Here is a 25,283-nt window from a genome sequence, read left to right on the forward strand (position 1 = left end):
CACACGCACACCAGCCACAGGTCAAGTTGTTTAGGATCCAAACCCTTTCAACCACCCATGCTGGAAAACCTGTACAGGTATGTATGGTCTTATGGTGTGGTCCTGTACATGTGAGCCCAAACCCTCTACTGTCTTTGATGATTATTTGATCAGAAATCAGATACATGAAAATAGACTTATTATGGATCCAAAAACGGTCTATTTGGTTTTATATTCTCTCTCTCTCTCTTTCTCTCTCTCTCTCTGTGTGTCTTCGTGTGTGTGTGGGCGTGCAGGCTCAATAAGCATGTCAGAGTGAGTCAGTGTGGGGAGGCAGTAGCAGTTCTGTCTCAAAGAGAGAGAGCAGACAGATAGAACAAGGTATTATGCAGCTAGTACTATATTATCCAGATATACACTAGGTATGCAAGAGGACAGCCATACTAGAAGGATAACCCTAAGACATTATTCAGCTAGTACAGTAGGACACATTATACTAAAGAGAGGAGTGTACTGTTGATTCTATAGAAGAACTGACTATACAGGACAAAGGAGACTGTTGATTGTAGACAGATATGCAGCTTGTTTCAGTGATGTAACTACTAGCTCACTATCATCCAACCCTCTCAGTCTACTGACTAAAGAGGAGAGAAGAGGATAGCAAGACAGGAGAGGAGAAAGACTAGAAGGCAGGTTAAAGAGGACTTCTGGCGCAGCAGGTTGGTGGTGTGTGTGTGGTTGGTGGTGTGTGTGTACCATGGCAGGGGCTCAGCCAGGGACACATGCTCTGAAGCTCAAACCGCTGACCGTCCCCGACACTCTGAAGAATGGCAGCCGCTTCATGAAATGGGACGATGTGAGTATCAGTGGGTGTGTGTCTGTGTGTCTCTGTGTATGTGTGTAGTTTGTGCTGATTTTAGCAGCGAGAAGTGTCAGATATTTAAGATAAAAATTTGCACACACTTGACGTTTGTGGTTGTGATTGCGCATGTAATGTTGGTTGCAAATATGTTTTAACGTAGTTACTGTGTGTGTGTGTGTGTGTGTGTGTTTGCAAGAGTGTGTCTAAGTGTGTTGAAGGTTTTAAGCACAGAGCATGGATACAGAGAAATGTGCTGGCCTGTTGCTATGGTAACTGCCATGGTTTAAATCCCTCCTCAATTAGCTAAGATGTTCCAACACCTAAAAAAGAGAGAGAGAGTGTGTGTGTGTGTGTGTTTGTGTGTGTGTGTGTGTGTGTCAAAAAAAAAATGTATTGGTCACATACACGTGCTTAGCAGACGTTATTGCGGGTGTAGCGAAATGCATGTTCTTATAGCTCCGACAGTGCAGCAATATCTAACAAGTAATATCTAACAGTTCCACAACATGTACCCAAAATACACATACAGTGGGGCATTTAGTCAGCCACCAATTGTGCAAGTTCTCCCACTTAAAAAGATGAGAGAGGCCTGTAATTTTCATCATAGGTACACTTCAACTGTGTGAAAACAGTAAGTAAGGAACGGATTAAGAATATATATACATACACACTACCGTTCAAAAGTTTGGGGTCACTTAGAAATGTCCTTGTTTTTGAAAGACAAGCACATTTTTTGTCCATTAAAATAACATCAAATTTATCAGAAATACAGTGTAGACATTGTTAATGTTGTAAATGTCTATTTTAGCTGGAAACAGATTATTTTTTAATAGAATATCTACATAGGCGTACAGAGGCCCATTATCAGTAACCTTCACTCCTGTGTTCCAAAGGCATGTTGTGTTAGCTAATCCAAGTTGATCATTTTAAAAGGCTAATTGATCATTAGAAAACCCTTTTGCAGGTAGGTTAGAACAGCTGAAAACTGTTGCCCTGATTAAATAAGCAATAAAACTGGCCTTCTTTAGACTAGTTGAGTATCTAGAGCAGGGGTGTCAAACTCAAATACCCAGTGGGCCAAAATGTAAAACCTGAACAAAGTCACGGGCCAACATTGAACAAATTAACCTTTTAATATGGACCCAAACAAGTTTTGCTTTAACATTGAATATGGAACAAGCATCGCTTATTACCATACAATATATAATTTAATAGTGGAGACATGCAAAATCGAATTTCAAATGAAAAAACACATCAATGGCATTCATTTATTAAATAAATAAAATTTAAATAAAAATTGTATGCCTCTTTTCTATTTGCAGCCTTCTGATTTAAATACCAAAATAAACTTTTTCCACTGGCTAATAATTTTACAAATAAAATGATAATAAATCAATCAACCATTCAAGCCCATGCCTTGTAGCAAGAAAAAGTGCATAAAGAAAACGTTAATTATTGCACACTGGTCTAATCTGATGTGCCCAAGCCAGATACCTGGCATCTCTTCTTGGATGCTAGTTCATCAATGTCTGGGCTCAAGCTCTGAGCTGAAGAAATCCTCAGTATCGAGCGAAGATGTTCATCAGTCAGACGTCTCCTGTGAGTTGTTTTGGTCATCTTCATCGAGGAGAAAAGTTGCTCGCATAGATAAGTGCTGCCGAACATGGAGAGGATCTGAGCAGCTTGGGTGCGGAGCTGAGGCATTGTGTCAGGGATGAACCGTGGAAACTGTGCGGCGCCCACAGCATCATACTTTGACTTCAGCGTGTCGTTGCACTGGAGTTCAATCAGCTCCATTTGGATGTTGGTTGGTGCATTTTCCACATCAACTGCGAAGGGATTACTAAGCAGTTCAAACTTGCATTTCTGGGCATCGAAGTCGGCAAATCGCCGGCTAAAGTCAGCGGCGAGAACACTGAGTTTTTCAGCAAACTGTGCGCATGGGAACACGGCGGTAGAGATCTGCGCTTTTATGGATTGGCAGCAGGGAAAATGGCAAGGGTTTCCTTGCAGCATCTGATTCTCCCACAGGCACAGTTTAGTTTTGAAGGCCCTCACTGCAGCGTACATGTCTGTGATGATGCGCCCCCGCCCCTGAAGCTGCAGGTTCAGCGCATCGAGATGGCTCGAGATGTCACAGAGAAAGGCCAGCTCACACAGGAACTTTTGCTCCCGGAGCTCTGCTGTATCCTTCCCTTTGGTTTCCAGGAATTGACATATTTCCTCACGCAGCTCGAAACATCTGTTCAGTACTTTTCCTCTGCTTAGCCATCTCACCTCTGTGTGATACGGCACGTCTGCGTATTCCGAACCACACTCCTCCAGAAAAGATTTAAACTGGCGGTGATTTAGACCTTTGGCTCTTATAAAGTTAACTACCTGTGTTACTGTGGTCATAACATGTTCCATCTTTAGGGCTTTGGCACACAGTGCTTCCTGATGTATGATGCAGTGGTAAACAGTTAGCTCACCTGCACAGTTCTCTTCCCGCATCTTCTCCCGAACCATGCCCACCAGTCCACTCTTTTTACCGCACATCGCTGGCGCACCATCTGTCGTTAATCCAACGAGTTTATCCCACGGCAGCTTTATTTCAGTTACACATTTGGAAACCTCCTCAAAGATTTCCTTTCCTGTGGTTGTGCCATGCATTGATTTGAATCCTAATAGCTCCTCCGTAACACACAGATTTGAGTCCACTCCACGGATGAAGACTGACAGCTGAGCAGTATCAGATGCGTCGCAGCTCTCATCCACAGCGAGGAGAACGCAACAAAATCTTTTCCCTTTTCCATCAGCTGGTCATACAGATTGGTGGCAAGATCACATGTGCGATCAGCTACTGTGTTCCTGCTCAGGCTCACGTTTGAAAATGCTTGTTTTTTCTCTGGGCATACGAGGTCACAAACCTTCATCATGCACTTTTTCATGAACTCTCCCTCATTAAAGGGCCGGGCTGATTTTGCGATCTCTGCTGCCACTATATAACTAGCCTTTACAGCAGCCTCGCTTTGTGATGTGGCTTTTTTAAATATATTCTGTTGTGAAACCAAACTTCTTTTCATCTCCTCTACTTTCTGGCTCCTTTGAGTCATGTCCAGGTCCTTGTATTTGTCATGGTGTTTCATTTCATAGTGTCGTCTAATGTTGTACTCCTTACTTACAGCCACGTTGACTCCACAAACAAGACAAACAGGTTTGTCTTTTACATATGTATACAGATATTCTGCCTCCCACTTGTCCAGAAAGCTCCTGTTTTCTGCCTTTCTTTCGCCATTTTTGGGAAGGGTTAGCTCGCTGACAGTTGTAGCGTCTATGTTGCTATGACTACTGTCACAGAGGAGAGAGCATTTCTGGGTCCTGTCCTGATTGGCGCGCGAAAACAGCAGAGCATTATGGGATTCGTAGTATTAGTGGTGAATGCGCTGTATAATACCGGCGGGCCAGCTCTAGTAGTAATTTGGTATTGTCTCGCGGGCCAAATATAATTACCCCGCGGGCCAAATTTGGCCCACGGGCCAGAGTTTGACACCCATGATCTAGAGCATCAGCATTTGTGGGTTCGATTAGAGACTCAAAATGGCCAGAACAACTGAGCAAGAGGACAAGTACATTAGAGTGTCTAGTATGAGAAACAGACTTCCTGGACACCAGGAAGAGTAGCTACTGCTTTGGCAGCAGCTAATGGGGATCCATAATAAATACAAATACAAATACAAGTCCTCAACTTGCAGCTTCATCAAATAGTACCCGCAAAACACCAGTCTCAACGTCAACACTGAAGAGGCGACTCCGGGATGCTGGCCTTCCAGGAAAAGTTACTCTGTCCAGTGTCTATGTTCTTTTCCCCATCTGAATCTTTTATTTTTATTGGCCAGTCTGAGATATGGCTTTTTCTTTGCAACTCTGCCTAGAAGGCCAGCATCCTGGAGTCTCCTCTTCACTGTTGACGTTGAGACTGGTGTTTTGCGAGTACTATTTAATGAAGCTGCCAGTTGAGACTTATGAGGCGTCTGTTTCTCAAACTAGACACTCTAATGTACTTGTCCTTTTGCTCAGTTGTGCACTGGGGCCTCCCACTCCTATTTCTTCTGGTTACAGCCCGTTTGCGCTTCTGTGAAGGGAGTAGTACACAGAGTTGTACGAGATCTTCAGTTTCTTGGCAATTTCTCGCATGGAATAGCCTTCATTACTCAGAACAAGAATAGACTGACGAGTTTCAGAAGAAATGTCTTTGTTTCTGGCCATTTTAAGCCTCTAATCGAACCCACAAATGCTGATGCTCTAGATACTCAACTAGTCTAAAGAAGGACAGTTTTATTGCTACTTTAATCAGGGCAACAGTTTGCAGCTGTGCTAATATAATTGCAAAAGGGTTTTCTAATGATCAATTAGCCTTTTGAAAATTATAAACTTGGATTAACTAACACAACGTGCCATTGGAACACAGGAGTGATGGTTGCTGATCATGAGCCTATGTAGATATTCCATAAAATCTGCCATTTCCAGCTACAATAGTCATTTACAACATTAACAATGTCTACACTGTATTTCTGATAAATGTGATGTTATTTTAATGGACAAAAAATGTGCTTTTCTTTCAAAAACAAGGATATTTCTAAGTGACCCCAAACTTTGGAATGGTAGTGTATGTCAGAGCGGCATTGGACTAAGATACAGTGGATTAGTATTGAGTACAGTATATACACATGAGATGGGTGATGCAATATTTACAAACAACTAAAATGACTAAGATACCGCAGAATAGTATAGAGTACAGTTTACACATATGAGATGAGTAATGCAAGATACGGAACAATATTAAAGTGGCTAGTGATCCATTTCTAAAAGCGGCCAGTGATTCCTAATCTATGTCTATAGGCAGGAGCCTCTGATGTGCTGGAGATGGCTGTTTAACAGTCAGTGGTGTAGTATAGAATACAATACAGTATATACATATGAAATGGGTGATGCAATATGTAAACACAATTTAAAAGTGACTAAGATACCGTAGAATAGTGTGGAGAGCAGTTTATACATATGAGAGGAGTAATGTTAGATACGGAACAATATTAAAGTGGCTAGTGATCCATTTCTAAAAGCGGCCAGTGATTCCTAATCTATGTCTATAGGCAGCCGCCTCTGATGTGCTAGTGATGGCTGTTTTGCAGTCTGATGGCCCTAAGATAGAAGCTGTTTTTCAGTCTCTCGGTCCTAGCTTTGATGCACCTGTACTGACCTCGCCTTCTGGATGATAGCAGGGTGAACAGGCAGTGGCTCGGGTGGTTGATGTCCTTGATGATCTTTTTGGCCTTCTATGGCATCGGGTGCTGTAGGTGTCTAGGAGGGCGGGAAGTTTGCCGCCGGTAATGCGTTGGGCAGACTGCACCACCCTCTGGAGAGCTTTGCGGTTGTGGGCGGTGCAGTTGCTGTACCAGGCGGTGATGCAGCCCGACAGGATGCTCTCAATTGTGCATCTGTAAAAGTATGTGAGGGTTTTAGGTGTTAAGCCACATTTATTTAGCCTCTTGAGGTTGAAGAGGCGCTGTTGCGCCTTCTTCACCACACTGTCTATGTGGGTGGATCATTTCAGTTTGTCAGTGATGTGTACGCCAAGGTCCCATCAATGTGGATAGGGGGGTGCTCCCTCTGCTGTTTCCTGAAGTCCACGATCATCTCCTTAGTTCTGTTGATGTTGAGTGAGAGGTGATTTTACTGGCACCACACTCACAGAGCCCTCACCTCCTCCCTCTAGGCTCTCTCATTGTTGTTGGTAATCAAGCCTACTACTGTTGTGTCATCTGCAAACTTGATGATTGAGTTGGAGGTGTGCTTGACCACGCAATCATGGGAGTACAGGAGGGGGCTGAGCACGCACCCTTGTGGGGCGCCAGTGTTGAGGATCAGCAAAGAGGAGGTGTTGTTTCCTACCTTCATCACCTGGGCGCGGCCCGTCAGGAAGTCCAGGACCCAGTTGCACAAGGCGGGGTTCAGACCCAGGGCCTCAAGCTTGATGATGATCTTGGAGGGTACTATGGTGTTGAATGCTGAGCTCTAGTCAATGAACAGCATTCTTACATAGGTATTCCACTTGTCCAGATGGGATAGGGCTGTGTGCAGTGTGGCGGCGATTGCATCGTCTGTGGATCTATTGGGGCGGTAAGCAAATTGAAGTGGGTCTAGGGTGGCAGGTAAGGTGGAGGTGATATGATCCTTGACTTGTCTATCAAAACACTTCATGATGACAGAGGTGAGTGCTACGGGGTGATAGTCATTTAGTTCAATTACCTTCGCTTTCTTAGGTACAGGGACAATGGTGGCCATCTTGAAGCATGTGGGGACAATAGACTGGGATAGGGAGAGAGTGAATATATCTGTGAACAAACCAGCCAGCTGGCCTGCGCATGCTCTGAGGACGTGGCTAGGGATACCATCTGGGCCGGCAGCCTTGCGAGGGTTAAATGTCTTACCCACGTCAGCCACAGAGAAGGAGAGCCCACAGTCCTTGATAGCGGGCCGCGTCAGTGGCACTGTATTATCCTCAAAGCAAGCGAAGAGGTGTTCAGCCTGTCCGGAAGCAAGACGTCGGTGGCTGGTTTTCCTTTTATAATCCGTGATTGTCTGTAGACCCTGCCACATACGTCTGGTGTCTGAGCCATTGAACTGGGACTCAACTTTGTCCCTATACCGACGTTTAGCCTGCTTGATTGCTTGGCGGAGGGAATAACTACACTGTGTGTATTCTTCCATATTCCCAAACTTCTTGCCCTGGTTAAATGCAGTGGTTTGCGCTTTCAGTTTTGTGCGAATACTCCCATCTATCCATGGTTTCTGGTTGGGGTAGGTTTTAATAGTCACAGTGGGTACAACATCTCCTATGCACTTCTTGATAAACTCATTCACCGTATTGGTATATGTGTCTATATTATTTTCTGAAGCTACTCTGAACATATCCCAGTCCTCATGATCAAAACAATCTTGAAGCATGGATTCCGATTGGTCAGACCAGCATTGAATTGTCCTCACCATGGGTGCTTCCTGTTTGAGCTTCTGCCTATAGGAGGGGAGGAGCCAGATGGAATTGTGGTCCGATTTGCTGAATGGAGGGCGGGGGAGGGCCTTATATGCATTGTGCGTGGGTGTGCGTGTCGCTATATATTTCTTAGTAGAAAGTTCATTCGGGACCAGAGTCATTCATGCTTATGCAATGCCCTTTTCAAACCCAACTCAACTTCAAACATACACACACACACTGAAATCACAATACAATATATTAAAATGCACATTACATATGTTATCACAACCACCAACGTCAAGTGCGTGTGTGTGTGTGTGCTAATATCTGTCTCCATGTGGTCAGGATCTCTCGACAGTGACTCCTATCACCCTGACTGTGGATCCACACGGATACTTTCTTCACTGGACTGATCAGAACAAGGTAAACACATGCACATGCACACAGAGACATAGACACACAGAGGACAGATGACACCATGCTATCTCTCACGTTGGGACTCCTACTGTGTATCCTGCTTCTTCTTGCTGGGGCTTAGTCACCCTGTGTGTGTGTGTGTGTGTGTTGATTAGCGCCTGTGTGTCCCCCCCTGTGTGTGCATGTGTTGATTAGAGTGAGTGATGAATATTATAACATCCCTCTCACTCCTTCTCTCATGTCTTTACTCTCTCTCTCTCCCTCTCTCTCTCTCTTTACCTCTATCTCTCCTGTAGGAGACAGAGTTTCTAGACATCACCCATATAAAGGATGCCAGAACAGGGAAGAGCACCAAAACACCAAAGGTACTTAACCCCCATGACATCCAAACCCTTGACCCAGGTGTGTAAAATCAAGATCCTGTTGGTTTACATCATTACCTTTGATTCAGAGTCTGATTCAGCCAATTGACAATACATATCAGTAACACTGATAAATTAAACACCAGACGGAAATGAAAACATTTTTTTGCCCTTGAGGACTGGAGATGACACCCATGGTCTAACCTTTGAACCTGACCTCTAACCTCTGACCTGCTGTCCTCCCTAGGAGGCGAAGCTGCGTGAGCTGCTTGATGTGGGGAACCTGGTCGGTCGTATAGAGAACCGTCTGTTGACCGTAGTCACAGGACCGGACATGGTCAACGTCACATACCTCAACTTCATGGCCCTGCAAGAGGAAGAGGCCACGGTACACACACATACATATTCACACACACACACACACACACACACACACACACACACACACACACACACACACACACACACACACAGAGAATGTTCCTCCCTCTCGCTTTGTGTTGTATAGGAGTGGGCTGAGGAGCTGTTCTCTTTGGCATCCAACCTGCTGAGTCACAACATGAACAGAGAAACCAGTCTGGAAAAAGCGTGAGTCTATCAGGAAAATTCATTTTGGAGCTGAATCTGCAGTAGGTTAAACAGTGGTCCTCCCAGGCATATTTGTTATTGTTTTGGTTTTGTTCAGGAAAGGAGCATCCAACGTCATGCTAACCTTTCTGTTCTATCATGCAATGAGGTGCAATGTTGTCCAAAGGAGAAACAACAGTGTTCGTTGTTTTAAGCAACGTCTTTGTTGTTGTAATATTGTAAACTGAAGTGGCAGTTTCACCGCTACGGATTCCAGCTTTGAAGGGAAACATTGGTGTCAGCCTGATTCGTGATAGCGATGGAGATCACTGGAAATGTAGGCGTGACAGAGGTGTGATTATTCTTCAGTTTCTCGCTCCCTTTTTCACAATCTTTCTCTCACAGGTACGTCAGACTAACCTTGCAGCCAAACTCAGAGGGGCAGATCCCAGTGAAGAAGTGAGTAAATCTCATTGGTTCCTCAATATATTTAGGGGGTCGTCCTGAGTAAGGCATTGTGCAGAATCACTTATCTATATAAATCACCTTGTATCCTAAATAACCACTAATTATGGGATCAAGTTTTGTGAATCTGTGCAGCGCTCATAGAGGACTCATCTTTATATCTATGCCATTATAGTGTCTGTGACAGCATGGGCAGCGCCAATGGAGCTATAACCCATAGGAATCCCCACCCAGTTAACTACTTTGACTACTTTAAAATGGTGGACGCATGGTGGAAGCCCTGAATGGCGCTGCCAGTGCCAAAATGGCCTTTTGGCCACTAGAGGCTTCTATCATTCTCTATGGCAGCACTTTGCTCAGGGCCCATACCTTCGAACACTGATCATCACTCCCGTGTCTGCTGATTAACTTCCTGTGAATCCTGTAGGATGTGATTGATTGATATTGTGCATACCCCGCCCCTTTTACCCAGCATCGTCCGCATGTTCTCAGCAGACAAAAAGAGAGTGGAGACGGCCTTGGAACACTGCAACTTACCCTTTGGACGAGTATACATTATAACTATGGAATATTATACAATATGACAAACTATACAACATTGAAACTGGTAGTACTGGTGGTATTTTAAGTGGTATTTCTTTCCTCCCACATTCAAGCCAACTATTAAAATCATCACTTCTTGAGACCTGACTCATCTCAGCGGTATTTGTGTTCCTTTGCAGAGCAACTCTATTCCCCTTGAGGACTTCACCCCTGACGTTTACAGATCTTTCCTCTCCCACCTATGTCCTCGGCCAGAACTCAGCTCAGTCTTCTCTCAGCAGTAAGTACTATCAGTACCTCCTGGCCTCAACTCTAAACCCTGACCTTTTCTCACATCTGTCCTCAGCCAGAACTCAGCTGTCTTCTCTCAACAGTATGTACTGTCACTAATTCCTGACTCTCTCTCGCTCTCTCTTTCTGCAGGGGTGCTAAGGGTGCTTACCTGTCTGTGGATCAGATGACAGAGTTTATTAACGAGAGGCAGAGAGATCCTCGTCTGAATGAGATTCTGTATCCTCCTCTCAGACCCTCTCAGACACAGTCCCTGATGGAGAAATATGAACTCATCCAGAGCCTGCTTAAACAAGGTGTGTGTGTTTTGTGTGCATGCATTTGTGCCTGGGTGTAAACTTGAGTGTGTGTATGATTGTGTGAGTGTGTATAACCCTCCGTTGTGTGTGTGTGTGTGTCCTGTAGGGCTGATCACATTGGAGGGGTTCAGCAGATACCTGGTGTCTGATGAGAATGGAGTCATTCCGCCTGAGAAGTTAGACCAGTCTGAAGACATGACCTTCCCTCTGTCTCACTACTTCATCAACTCCTCACACAACACCTACCTCACAGGTACACACAAACGTGTACACATGAGCACACGCATGCACGCACACGACTATAATTTGTTGACTCGCACACAATCGCACTTGGAAGCTGATGACAAATCTACTTCATCTGTGTGTATATATATTTATAAATGTGGTGTGTGTGTATCTGTGTGTATGTATATTTATAAATGTGTGTGTGTATGTGTCACGTTCGTTGTATGAAGGAGAACAAGGCGCAGCAGGGTATGTGTACATTCTCTTTATTAAAAGAATGAACACCGAACAAACGAACTGTGAAGCTATACAAAATATTGCTGACAGGCAACTACACATAGACAAGATCCCACACCAGAAAGTGGGAAAAAGGCCTGCCTAAATATGATCCCCAATCAGAGACAACGATAAACAGCTCTCTGATTGGGCCAACATAGATATACAAAAACCCCTAGACCTAAAAAAAAAACTAAACATACAAAAACCCTAGACATACAAAAAACTAGAGTACCCACCCTAGTCACACCTTGACCTAACCAAAATACACTGCTCAAAAAAGGGAACACTTAAACAACACAATGTAACTCCAAGTCAATCACACTTCTGTGAAATCAAACTGTCCACTTAGGAAGCAACACTGAATGACAATACATTTCACATGCTGTTGTGCAAATGGAATAGACAACAGGTGGAAATTATAGGCAATTAGCAAGACACCCCCAATAAAGGAGTGGTTCTGCAGGTGGTGACCACAGACCACTTCTCAGTTCTTATGCTTCCTGGCTGATGTTTTGGTCACTTTTGAATGCTGGCGGTGCTTTCACTCTAGTGGTAGCATGAGACGGAGTCTACAACCCACACAAAGTGGCTCAGGTAGTGCAGCTCATCCAGGATGGAACATCAATGCGAGTTGTGGCAAGAAGGTTTGCTGTGTCTGTCAGCGTAGTGTCCAGAGCATGGATTCGCTACCAGGAGACAGGCCAGTACATCAGGAGACGTGGAGGAGGCCGTAGGAGGGCAACAACCCAGCAGCAGGACCGCTACCTCCGCCTTTGTGCAAGGAGGAGCACTGCCAGAGCCCTGCAAAATGACCTCCAGCAGGCCACAAATGTGCATGTGTCTGCTCAAACAGTTAGAAACAGACTCCATGAGGGTGGTATGAGGGCCCGACGTCCACAGGTGGGGGTTGTGCTTACAGCCCAACACCGTGCAGGACGTTTGGCATTTGCCAGAGAACACCAAGATTGGCAAATTGGCCACTGGCGCCCTGTGCTCTTCCCAGATGAAAACAGGTTCACACTGAGCACATGTGACAGACGTGACAGAGTCTGGAGACGCCATGGAGAACGTTCTGCTGCCTGCAACATCCTCCAGCATGACCGGTTTGGCGGTGGGTCAGTCATGGTGTGGGGTGGCATTTCTCTGGGGGGCCGCACAGCCCTCCATGTGCTCGCCAGAGGTAGCCTGACTGCCATTAGGTACCGAGATGAGATCCTCAGACCCCTTGTGAGACCATATGCTGGTGCGGTTGGCCCTGGGTTCCTCCTGGGTTCCTCCTAATGCAAGACAATGCTAGACCTCATGTGGCTGGAGTGTGTCAGTAGTTCCTGCAAGAGGAAGGCATAGATGCTATGGACTGGCCCGCCCGTTCCCCAGACCTGAATCCAATTGAGCACATCTAGGACATCATGTCTCGCTCCATCCACCAACGCCACGTTGCACCACAGACTGTCCAGGAGTTGGCGGATGCTTTAGTCCAGGTCTGGGAGGAGATCCCTCAGGAGACCATCCGCCACCTCATCAGGAGCATGCCCAGGCGTTATAGGGAGGTCATACAGGCACGTGGAGGCCACACACACTACTGAGCCTAATTTTGACTTGTTTTAAGGACGTTACATCAAAGTTGGATCAGCCTGTAGTGTGGTTTTCCACTTTAATTTTGAGTGTGACTCCAAATCCAGACCTCCATGGGTTGATAAATTTGATTTCCATTGATCTGTGTATATGTACAGTTGAAGTCAGAAGTTTACATACACCTTAGCCAAATAGATTTTAACTCAGTTTTTCACCATTCCTGACATTTAATCCCAGTAAAAAAGTCCCTCTCTTAGGTCAGTTAGGAACACCACTTTATTTTAAGAATGTGAAATGTCAGAATAATAGTAGAGAGAATGATTTATTTCAGCTTTTATTTCTTTCATCACATTCCCAGTGGGTCAGACGTTTACATACGCTCAATTAGTATTTGGTAGCATTGCCTTTAAATTGTTTAACTTGTGTCAAACACGTTGGGTAGCCATTCACAAGCTTCCCACAATAAGTTGGGTGAATTTTGGCCCATTCCTCCTGACAGAGCTGGTGTAACTGAGTCAGATTTATAGGCCTCCTTGCTCGCACACTCTATTTTCAGTTCTGCCCACACATTTTCTATAGGATTGAGGTCAATGCTTTGTGATGGCCACTCCAATACATTGACTGTGTTGTCCTTAAGCCATTTTGCCACAACTTTGGAAGTATGCTTGGGGTCAATGTGCATTTGGAAGACCCATTTGCGACCAAGCTTTAACTTCCTGACTGATGTCTTGAGATGTTGCTTCAATATATCCACATCATTTTCCTGCCTCATGATGCCATCTATTTTGTGAAGTGCACCAGTCCCTCATGCAGCAAAGCACCCCCACAACATGATGCTGCCACCCCTATGCTTCACAGTTGGGATGGTGTTCTTCGGCTTGCAAGCGTCCCCCTTTCTCCTCCAAACATAACAATGGTCATTATGGCCAAAAAGTTATATTTTTGTTTCATCAGACCAGAGGACATTTCCCCAAAAGTACGATCTTTGTCCCCTTGTGCAGTTGCAAACGGTACTCTGGCTTTTTTTATGGCGGTTTTGGAGCAGTGGCTTCTTCCTTTTTGAGCAGACTTTAAGGTTGTGCCGATATAGGAATCGTTTTACTGTGGATATAGATACTTTTGTACCTGTTTCCTCCAGCATCTTCACAAGGTCCTTTGCTGTTGTTCTGTGATTGATTTGCACTTTTCGCGCCAAAGTACACTCATCTCTAGGAGACAGAACACGTCTCCTTCCTGAGTGGTATGACGGCTACGTGGTCCCATGGTGTTTATACTTGTGTACTATTGTTTGTACAGATGAACGTGGTACCTTCAGGCGTTTGGAAATTGCTCCCAAGGATGAACCAGACTTGTGGAGGTCTACAATTTTTTTCTGAGGTCTTGGCTGATTTTTAAAAATGTTCTCATGATGTCAAGCAAAGAGGCACTGAGTTTGAAGGTAGGCCTTGAAATACATCCACAGGTACACCTCCAATTGACTCAAATTATGTCAATTAGACTATCAGAAGCTTCTAAAGCCATGACATAATTTTCTGGAATTTTCCAAGCTGTTTAAAGGCATAGTCAACTTAGTGTATGTAAACTTCTGACACACTGGAATTATGATACAGTGAATTAAAAGTGAAATAATCTGTCTGTAAACAATTGTTGGAAAAATTACTTGTATCATGCACAAAGTAAATGTCCTAACCGACTTGCCAAAACTATAGTTTGTTAACACGACATTTGTGGAGTGGTTGAAAATGAGTTTTAATGACTCCAACCTAAGAGTATGTAATCTTCCGACCTCACCTGTATATTTATAAATGTGTGTGTGTATCTGTGTGTATGTATATTTATAAATGTGGTGTATGTATATTTATCAAATCAAAGTGTATTTGTCATGTGAGCCTAATACAGCAGGTGTAGACCTTACTGTGAAATGCTTACTTGAAGGCTCTAACCAATAGTGCGAAAAAAAAGGTATGTGTGTTTGTGTAGGTAAGTAAAGAAATAAAACAACAGTAAAAAGACAAGGCTATATACAGACACCGGTTAGTAAGGCTTATTGAGGTAGTATGTACATGTAGGTACATGTACATGACTATGCATATATGATAAACAGAGTAGCAGTAGCATAAAAAGAGGGGTTGGCGGGTGGTGGGACACAATGCAGATAGCCCAGTTAGCCAATGTGTGGGAGCACTAGTTGGTCGGGCCAATTTAGGTAGTATGTACATGAATGTATAGTTAAAGTGACTATGCATATATGATAAACAGAGAATAGCAGCAGCGTAAAAGAGTGGTTGGGTGGCGGGACACACAATGCAAATAGTCCGGGTAACCATTTGGTTACCTGTTCAGGAATCTTATGGCTTGGGGGTAAAAACTGTTGAGAAGCCTTTTTGTCCTAGACTTCGCACTCCGGTACCGCTTGCCATGCAGTAGTAGAGAGAACATTCTATGACTGGGGGGGCTGGGGTCTTTGACAATTTTTAGGGCCTTCCTCCGACACCGCCTGGTGTAGAGGTCCTGGATGGTAGGCAGCTTTGCCCCAGTGATGTACTGGGCAGTACGCACTACCCTCTGAAGTGCCTTGCGGTCGGAGGCCGAGCAATTGCCGTACCAGGCAGTGATGCAACCGGTCAGGATGCTCTCGATGTTGCAGCTGTAGAATCTTTTGAGGATCTCAGGACCCATGCCAATCTTTTTAGTTTCCTGAGGGGGAATAGACTTTGTCGTGCCCTCTTCACGACTGTCTTGGAGTGTTTGGACCATTCTAGTTTGTTGTTGATGTGGACACCAAGGAACTTGAAGCTCTCAACCTGCTCCACTACAGCCCCATCGATGAGAATGGTGGTGTGCTCTGTGCTACTTTTCCTGTAGTCCACAATCATCTCCTTATTGTGGTTACATTGAGGGATAGGTTGTTATTCTGGCACCACCTGGCCAGGTCTCTGACCTCCTCCCTATAGGCTGTCTCGTCGTTGTCAGTGATCAGGCCTTGTGTCGTCTGCAAACTTAATGATGGTGTTGGAGTCATGCCTGGCCATGCAGTCGTGGGTGAACAGGGACTACAGGAAGGGACTGAGCACGCACCCCTGGGGAGTTCCAGTGTTGAGGATCAGCGTGGCAGATGTGTTGCTACCTACCCTCACCACCTAGGGGCGGCCCGTCAGGAAGTCCAGGATCCAGTTACAGAGGGAGGTGTTAAATCCCAGGTTCCTTAGCTTAGTGATGAGCTTTGAGGGTACTATGGTGTTGAACGCTGAGCTGTAGTCAATGAATAGCATTCTCACATAGGTGTTCCTTTTGTCCAGGTGGGAAAGGGCAGTGTGGAGTGCAATCGAGATTGCATCATCTGTGGATCTGTTTGGGTGGTATGCAAATTGGAGTGGGTCTAGGGTTTCTGGGATAATGGTGTTGATGTGAGCCATTACCAGCCTTTCAAAGCACTTCATGGCTACAGACGTGAGTGCTACGGGTCTGTAGTCATTTAGGCAGGTTGCCTTTGTGTTCTTGGGTACAGGGACTATGGTGGTCTGCTTGAAACATGTTGTTATTACAGACTCAATCAGGGACATGTTGAAAATGTCAGTGAAGACACCTGCCAGTTGGTCAGCACATGCCCAGAGCACACCTCCTGGTAATCCATCTAGCCTCGCAGCCTTGTGTATGTTGACCTGTTTAAAGGTCTTACTCACGTCGGCTATGGAGAGTCGTCCGGAACAGCTGATGCTCTCATGCATGCCTCAGTGTTGCTTGTCTCGATGCGAGCATAGAAGTGATTTAGCTCGTCTGGTAGGCTCGTGTCACTGGTCAGTTGACGGCTGTTCTTCCCTTTGTAGCCTGTAATAGTTTGCAAGCCCTGCCACATCCGACGAGCGTTGGAGCCGTTGTAGTATGATTCAATCTTAGCCCTGTATTGTCGCTTTGCCTGTTTGATGGTTCGTCACAGGGCAGAGTGGGATTTCTTGAAAGCTTCCGGGTTAGTGTCCCGCACCTTGAAAGCGGCAGCTCTACCCTTTAGCTCAGTGCGAATGTTGCCTGTAATCCATGGCTTCTGGTTGGGGTATGTACGTACAGTCACTGTGGGGACGACATCCTCAATGCACTTATTGATAAAGCCAGTGACTGATGTGGTGTATTCCTCAATGTCATCAGAAGAATCCCGGAACATGTTCCAGTCTCTGATAGTAAAACAGTCCTGTAGTTTAGCATCTGCTTCATCTGACCACTTTTTTATAGAACGAGTCACTGGTGCTTCCTGCTTTAATTTTTGCTTGTAAGCAGGAATCAGGAGGATAGAGTTGTGGTTGGATTTACCAAATGGAGGGCGAGGGAGAGCTTTGTACGCGTCTCTGTGTGTGGAGTACAGGTGATCTAGAATTGTTTCCCCTCTGGTTGCACATTTAACATGTTGATAGTTTTGGTAGAAGTGATTTAAGTTTCCCTGCATTAAAGTATCCGGCCAATATTAGCGCCTAGTAGCAGCATCTGTTTGTAGTGGTAAATAAACAGCCACGAGAAGTATAGCTGAGAACTCTCTAGGCAAGTAGTGTGGCCTGAAATTTATCACAATACTTCAGGAGAGCAAAATCCAGAGACATCCTTATTTCGTGCACCAGCTGTTGTTTACAAATATGCACAGACCCCCTCCCCTGCTGTTCTATGCTGCCGGTGCAACGTATATCCCGCTAGCTGAATATCCATGTCGTCATTCAGCCACGATTCTGTGAAACATAGGATATTACAGTTTTGATGTCCCGTTGGTAGGATATTCGTGATCGTACCTCGTCTAATTTATTGTCCAATGATTGCACATTAGTGAGTAGTATTGACAGTAACGGCAGCTTTCCCACTCGCCTTCTCCGGGTCCTCACGAGGCATCCGGCTCTTCGTCCCCTGTACCTGCGTCGCTTCCTCTTGCGAATAACTGGGATGTCGGCCCTGCCGGGTATTTGGAGAATATCATGTGAATCTTGCTTGTTGTTGAAAAAATCTTTGTCTAATCCGAGGTGAGTGATCGGTTGCAGATAAGATACGGTTGCAGAAACATTACGTACAAAATAAGTTACAAATAACGCAAAACCCCCACATAATAGAACAATCAGTTGGGCGCCCGTAAAACTGCTGCCATTTCTGCCTGCGCTATTTTCTTTCCATATGTACATATGTATATTTATAAATGTGGTGTCTGTGTGTATGTATATTTATAAATGTGGTGTGTGTGTATGTATATTTATAAATGTGGTGTGTGTGTGTGTGTATGTATATTTATAAATGTGGTGTGTGTGTCTGTGTGTGTGTGTAGCGGGGCAGCTGGCAGGAAGTTCATCAGTGGAGATGTACCGTCAGGTGATGTTGGCAGGCTGTCGCTGTGTGGAGTTGGACTGTTGGAAAGGACGGACCACAGAGGAGGAACCAGTCATCACGCACGGCTTCACCATGACCTCAGAGATCTGCTTTAAGGTACACATACGCAACCACACACACAAACATATGCATGCTCTGAAAACTCCTGCGTCAAAGCTAACTCCATTCCTTATCTAAGGCTAGAATAGTCTTTGTAACAAAGAAACAATGTTTCCTGCTTGCCTTGTCCATGTGCTTCTAAAACGTTGCATTTTATACTGATATAGTCTATATCTGATAACTTCTATACATGTACATAAAATAACCAACTACTATAACATCTCCTTTTGCTCTACAGGAGGTGATTGAGGCCATTGCTGAGTGTGCTTTTAAAACCTCTCCTTTTCCTGTCATCCTGTCCTTTGAAAACCATGTGGACTCGTGAGTAAACATAGAGATGAATAGGCGAATATACTAGAACATCTTTGGTGAACTGCTCTTTAATCCTGACCCCTGACCTCTAATCCTAACAGGCCAAAGCAACAAGCCAAGATGGCAGAATACTGTAGGTCAATTTTTGGAGATGCACTACTGATAGACCCACTGGAGAAATATCCTGTACGGTTTTAGCACACTCACACACACTCACACACCCATCCACACCGACACCCACACACACAAACATGTACGCATGCACACGCGCTCTGATGTGTGTGTGTGCGGTGGGTTGGTGTGTGTGTGTGTGTGTTCGTCTGTTAGCTGGAGTCTGGGGTACCCTTGCCAAGTCCTCAGGAGCTGATGGGTAAGATCCTCATCAAGAACAAGAAATCCCACAAGCCCTCGGCTGCCCATGGCAACAAGCAACTGGCAGAGCATCCAGCCAACCAGAGCGCAGCAGAGGAACAGGCAACAGATGAACCCTCGTCTCCTAACAACATCACAGCCGGTGAGCCTGACTGCAAGTGTGCTCTAATGTATAAAAATTATGATAATAATAAAAATCATATTCATCATTTTCACCACTATCATTAGAGCTGGTGAGGGTCTCTAGGAGCCTTTTATAATTGTCGGTGAACATTTGTCACTTTTTGAGTTCATGAAAATGTAAACAGATTCTTCTCTTCTTTCAGGTGAAATAGAGGCTGAAGACGATGACGATGATGATGACGATGACTGTAAGAAGACGTCAGATGAAGTGAGTTCAGTAGCTTGCCCTCTGCTACCATGGTTACTTGGTTACCCTTTAACACTGGTGATGTACTGTAGGTTAGAGGTGAAGGGTCAGGGTTGGAGTAACATGGCTACCTGTTATGTGATGACTTTGTCTCCAGGGGACAGCAGAGGAACGGGAGGCCGTAGCTACAGAGGAGATGTCCACTCTAGTCAACTACGTCCAGCCCACCAAGTTCAACTCCTTCGAGGCTTCCAAAAGTATACTGGCTCACTGAAAATACACAAAGACGCACGCACAAACAAACACACACAAACACATAATAAACCATTATGTTCTTTCCCCAGAGGTTAATCGTAGCTATCAAATGTCATCATTTGTGGAGACTAAAGCTCTGGAGCACCTCACCAAGTCGCCCGTGGAGTTTGTGGAGTATCCTTAAGATTCAGCTGACCTTTAAATAACCCCAACTATAACTTTGAACCCTAACTCAACTCCAGTATTAGTTTGTCGTGTTGTTGATTACTTTCTTCTCAAGGGTCACGTTGCTCTATCTAGTTTAGTCTCATCAAAGCAGGTGACTATACAAAGGCCCTACTCTACTCACCGTAAATGTCTTTAACCTGTCCTCTCAGATATAACAAGCAGCAGTTGAGTCGTATCTACCCTAAAGGCACGAGGGTGGACTCCTCCAACTACATGCCACAACTCTTCTGGAATGCTGGCTGCCAGCTGGTGGCACTCAACTTCCAAACTATAGGTGAGACATTTTGATTGTGTTGCCTTGGATGTGATCTAATAAAAGCAATTGTTCACAAACTATAGATGAGGCAGCACTGCTTACTTGACCTATAACCATTGACCTCTCTTAACCTCTGACCTCTCTCTCTCTCTCTCGCTCTCTCTCCCAGACCTGTCTATGCAGTTGAACCTGGGCATGTATGAGTACAATGGAAAGAGCGGCTACAGACTGAAACCAGAGTTCATGAGAAGACCAGACAAACACTTTGACCCGTTCGCTGAGAGCACCGTGGACGGCATAGTGGCCAACACTGTCAAGGTCAAGGTAAGAGTTACAAAATACCATAACACAACACACTGTGGTTAACTAATTAACCAGTTAGATTAGACTAAACTGGTGTTATGAAATGAGCTTCTCTCCTACAGATAATCTCAGGCCAGTTTCTGAGCGACAAGAAGGTAGGTGTGTACATAGAGCTGGACATGTTTGGTCTTCCTGTGGACACCAGGAGAAAAGCCCTGAAGACTAAGACGTCCCAGAGCAACGCTATCAACCCAGTCTGGGATGAAGAGCCAATTATCTTCAAGAAGGTGAGAAACAGTAACCAACTGGGTTTGAAACCAGGTCTCCTGCACGCCATAAAATGGGACTGTGTTAGCCCTCTGAGCTAAAGCCTAGGGAATTCTTCAGGACTCAACAAGCTGTATAACCATAGAATGCAAGTGTATAATATTGAAGTGTAACTGTATAACTGCGTAAAACTGTTCTTTTAACTGTATAATTGTGTATAATGTTAAAGTATATTCATGTATGACTGTGTATAATTGTGTTGTTGCAGGTGGTTCTCCCCACGTTGGCCTCTCTGAGAATCGCTGCATTTGAGGAAGGAGGAAAGTTCATAGGTCACCGTATTATCCCTGTGCCAGCCATACGGCCCGGTAAACATTCTATTTACCTGTAATCAGTAAAGACTGCCTCTGCAATGAGTTTGTCATCTCTTTCTCTGTAGTCCCTATTGTCCTCAGGTTATTAACTGTGTTTTATCTATCTCAGGTTATCGCTACATCGGACTGAGGAATGAGAAGAACCAGTCTCTGATTCTGCCTGCTGTGTTTGTCTACATTGAAGTGAAGGACTATGTCCCAGACACCTTTGCAGGTAGGTCTGGTATACGACAATGCCTATTAGACCTGGAGGTCTCTATGTAAGCTTAGTACCAGTTTATCCACATGGTATCAAGGCTAATCCCTAATGTGTTTGTGTGTGTGTGCAGATGTAATCGAGGCGCTGTCTAACCCCATCCGGTATGTGAATCTCTTGGAGCAGCGGTCCCAACAGCTGGCTGCTCTCACTCTGGAGGAAGGGGAGGAGGAGACCAGTAAAGAGGTTTGTGGTCAAACTAGGGTTTTGTGGTTGAAAATTATGGACAGTAAAAACAATGTACGTATTTAGAAGTACCATTACATTGCTACTGTTGTTGTGTTATTGAATTAAAAATTGAGGCTAATGCTGATCAACCCGGGCTTGCTGAGCCAAAAGCCAACCTACGATCTGCTCCTTTGGAGAACGGTCTCAGCCCCAGCCCTGCCGTCACACCCAGAACTCTGACTAATACACCCCAGTCTGCAACTACAGGTAACCCCTGACCCTGACCCACTAACTTCTATCTGCTATCGCCACACCCAAGACTGCTACAATGTCACTGCAGATGTATTGACATGAATGATTTTCTCATTAGAATGGAGCATGCCAACCAATCATAGTGTTTTCTAGTTGTTTCAGAACCAACCAAACCAGCAGCGAAGACTGAAGACATGGTGCAGAGCGTTCTGATAGGTCAGAGGGAGAAAGGGGGAGGGGTTGTGTGCGTGTGTGTGTGTGTGGTGGTGGTGTGTAGACTGTATTCCACTGTGTGGTCTCTGCCTGTTCAGATATGAAGGCGGCCACACTAGAGGAGCTCAGGCAACACAAGCTGATAGTGCGGGAGCAGAAGAGACACTACAGGGAGATGAAGGATGTGGTGAAGAGACACCAGAAGAAGACTTTGGAGATGGTGAAGGAACAGACCACCAAGTACAACCAGGCTCAGAACCAACACACACGCAGACACAACGCTCTCCTGAAGACTAAACAACATGGTAAGACAAGGTAGGTAGGGTGGAGGGTAGGCAGATCTGGTAGAGTGTACGGTTGTGTGTATGTGTGCTGTCCCTAACCCCTGACTCATTGTGTGTGTGTGTGTGTGTGTGTGTTAGAAGTTTGTCACCTGAAGGGAAGGCTGAACTGAAGCAGTTTGAGGATGGAGAGGGGCAACTGAGGGAGCTGAGAGAACAACAACAGCAACAGCTACTGGAGTTGAGACAGGAACAATACTACAGTGAGAAATACCTCAAACGAGAACACATCAAACAGGTAACACGCACGCACACACACAGATTATATATTACATAATTGTACATTCCAATACTGTATATCGCCACTATTGCAGATGAGTGAGAAACTGACTACGGTGACTGAGGAAAGCCAGAACAACCAGATGAAGAAATTAAAAGACATATGTGACAAGTGAGTTTGATATGACTGTGAGACATCAGTTCAACAGAGATGCAAAGTTAGTGTACTATAGAGATATAATTGGATATAATTCTATCAAATATATAATTTGTGATGCTTCACCTTTGCAGAGAAAAGAAAGACCTGAAAAAGAAAATGGACAAAAGGAGAACAGAGAAAATCAAAGAAGCTATGACAAAAGAGAAGCACTTGGTAGAAGAGTAAGTGTACCAAACCCTATAACTTCAATCATTAAACCCTCTCCCTGGCTCTGGGACTGAAGAGACAAACTTTGTAGCATTTTACTGCTGAGGTAGGGTACTATTCCCCACCTCAACCTGACCCCGTTGTCCAGTGACCACTTCATACACCTCTGTGTCAGGGTACGACCAGGTTCACAGGGAACTCAGTCAATCAGGGAACCTGGTCAGCCAATCACATACCCTATCTGGTGGGGTAACAGCCCCCCTTTCTATCAGTACCTCAGTCTCTCACTACAGCTCCAGGAATTAACAACCAGTTGACTAAACTGGCTGCATCAACATTCAAGGACTCACCTATGGTCCTCACTCCTTGGCAGCTTATTCTCTGGACATTCCATCACTAGTGTTAGCACATTCATGACCATAAAACCACTATACACTACAACTAGTTTTCTCCTCTGTAAAGTCATGTGTGCCTGTCTTGGGTGTGAAATAAAGTGTGAATTGTATCCCTGTCTCCTGCTGGTCATTATCAGTCCTCTTACCAGGACTCTGGGACAGTTGAATCTATACTAAACCGGCACAGCTTTCGGAAACCACGACCAACAGGCGGTGCTCTTTTTTATGGATTGGTACAATTGTGCTGGACTACCAGTAGCGACGGGATGCAGTTCACACCGCATTCCATGCCCCTGACCAGGCGTGCACCGGTGAGAAGAGGAGGACTGGAGACTCCAGTGCATAGGGAAGAAGCCCCAGCTAAGAGAACTCTATGTTTGTGTGTGTGTGTGACAGAAAGAGAGGCTGGATTTCTGTATGTATGACTATTTATTATTCTGTTGTTAGGGGGAAGTTGGAGATCAACAAATCATATGTGAATGAAGTGGTACAGAACATCAAAAGGGTAAGGATGGAAGGATTGGGGGTCAGATAGTCTCTCATGGATAGTGGTGTAAAGTACTTAAGTAAAAATACTTTAAAGTACTACTTAAGTCGTTTTTGGGGGATATCTGTACTTCACTATTTATATTTTTGACTACTTTCACTTTTACTTCACTACATTCCTGAAGAAAATTATGTACTTTTTACTCCATACATTTTCCCTGACACCCAAAAGTACTTGTTACATTTTGAGAGGCAGATGGTGACAGGAAAATGGTCCAATTCACATACTTATCAAGAGAACATCCCTGGTCACCTCTACTACCGCTAATCTGGCGGACTCACTAAACATTTGTAAATGATGTCTGAGTGTTGGAGTGTGCCCCTGGCTATCAGTAAATTAAACAAAACAAGAAAACTGTGCTGTCTGGTTTGCTTAATATAAATAATTTCAAATTATTTGTGCTTTTACTTTTGATACTTATGTATATTGTAGCATATATATATTTAACTTAAGTATCTTTAAAACCCAATACTACTTGAGACTTTTACTCTAGTATTTTACTGGGTGACTTTCACTTTTACTTGAGTCATTTTCTATTAAGGTATCTTTACTTTTGCTCAAGTATGATGATTGGGTACTTTTTCCTCCACTGCTCGTGGCCAGACATCACACTGTACTCTCGTTGGAGAATCAACAGCGTGACGTCTGGTACTGTTATTTTCCTATGAAGTGATAGCACTTCCAGGATGGAGCAGTCCAATCACTGAAGGTAACCTCTCTCTTCCTTGCTCTAGCTGGAGGATGCTCAGGCAAAACGCCAAGAGAGACTGGTGGAGCAGCACAAAGACATCCAGCAGCAAATTCTTGATGAGAAACCAAAGGTGACATACCAAATAACCCATGACCTCTTACCTTTAAATCCGTAACCCTAACCCTAAACCTCTAGCATCTAACTATAACCCCTGACCTCTACCCCTTTCTCCTAACTCTGACATCTGACCCCAGCTGCAGGGTGCAGTGGAGGCGGAGTACCAGGAGAAGTTCTGTCTGTTGCCAGGGGAGATCCAGGACTTCCTGCAGAACAGGAAAGGGGGGGTCAAAGGTCACGTCATGCCCCGGCCCTCCACCCCCCATGACATACTCTCTGAGGAGGAACTAGAGGACCAGAGGAAGTGAGAAAGACAGAAAGCGAGAGGAGATGGAAAGAGAGCTTTTCTTCTTAATAAATGCTGGTTTACTACTGCACTCTAAAGGTAGTCCTGGATAATTTGTACTGTTATGTTATCTGTAGCATATTGTAAACTTTTTGAGAGTTGAGATTTGATATATACTCCTACTGCTACATTGTACTCTTGCCTGCCTTTAATGGGGCTTCCAAGACAACTGGGAACAATTCATGATGTCAGTGACTTTCCGGTCAGAAAGTCTGAGCTATAGAAAGATGCCAGAGTTTCAAGTTGGAATTCTGAGTGGGATGACCGTTCAAAACTATTTTTCCCAGTTGGAGCAAAAAAA

The 25,283-nt window shown here is 44.7% G+C and overlaps 1 protein-coding gene across 2 annotated transcripts; it reads left to right on the forward strand.

The window, feature by feature from the left end:
• Window positions 1-304: 304 nt before the first annotated feature.
• Window positions 305-25,013, forward strand: LOC112246821 (1-phosphatidylinositol 4,5-bisphosphate phosphodiesterase beta-1-like). 2 transcript variants are annotated; one of them, XM_024415374.2, is made up of 32 exons: window positions 305-835; window positions 8,202-8,279; window positions 8,570-8,638; window positions 8,883-9,023; window positions 9,144-9,223; window positions 9,608-9,661; window positions 10,140-10,215; window positions 10,390-10,490; window positions 10,634-10,797; window positions 10,907-11,053; window positions 18,173-18,330; window positions 18,572-18,654; window positions 18,747-18,831; window positions 18,973-19,159; window positions 19,344-19,408; window positions 19,545-19,644; window positions 19,732-19,816; window positions 20,020-20,144; window positions 20,296-20,450; window positions 20,552-20,716; window positions 20,965-21,064; window positions 21,180-21,284; window positions 21,400-21,512; window positions 21,629-21,761; window positions 21,900-21,962; window positions 22,058-22,274; window positions 22,382-22,538; window positions 22,615-22,691; window positions 22,811-22,900; window positions 23,729-23,786; window positions 24,563-24,649; window positions 24,774-25,013. In XM_024415374.2, the coding sequence occupies exons 1-32, from the start codon at window positions 737-739 to the stop codon at window positions 24,942-24,944; spliced, it is 3,588 nt and encodes a 1,195-aa protein (XP_024271142.2). In that variant the 5' UTR covers window positions 305-736; the 3' UTR covers window positions 24,945-25,013. The 2 variants fall into 2 exon arrangements, with proteins under 2 accessions (XP_024271142.2, XP_024271143.1); XM_024415375.2 differs by lacking the exons at window positions 22,615-22,691; window positions 22,811-22,900; window positions 23,729-23,786; window positions 24,563-24,649; window positions 24,774-25,013 and having other exon boundaries at window positions 22,058-22,264; window positions 22,382-22,525.
• The last annotated feature ends 270 nt before the right edge of the window (window positions 25,014-25,283 follow it).

The sequence above is a fragment of the Oncorhynchus tshawytscha genome, linkage group LG08 (genome assembly GCF_018296145.1).
Source record: "Oncorhynchus tshawytscha isolate Ot180627B linkage group LG08, Otsh_v2.0, whole genome shotgun sequence".
Taxonomy (NCBI): domain Eukaryota; kingdom Metazoa; phylum Chordata; class Actinopteri; order Salmoniformes; family Salmonidae; genus Oncorhynchus; species Oncorhynchus tshawytscha.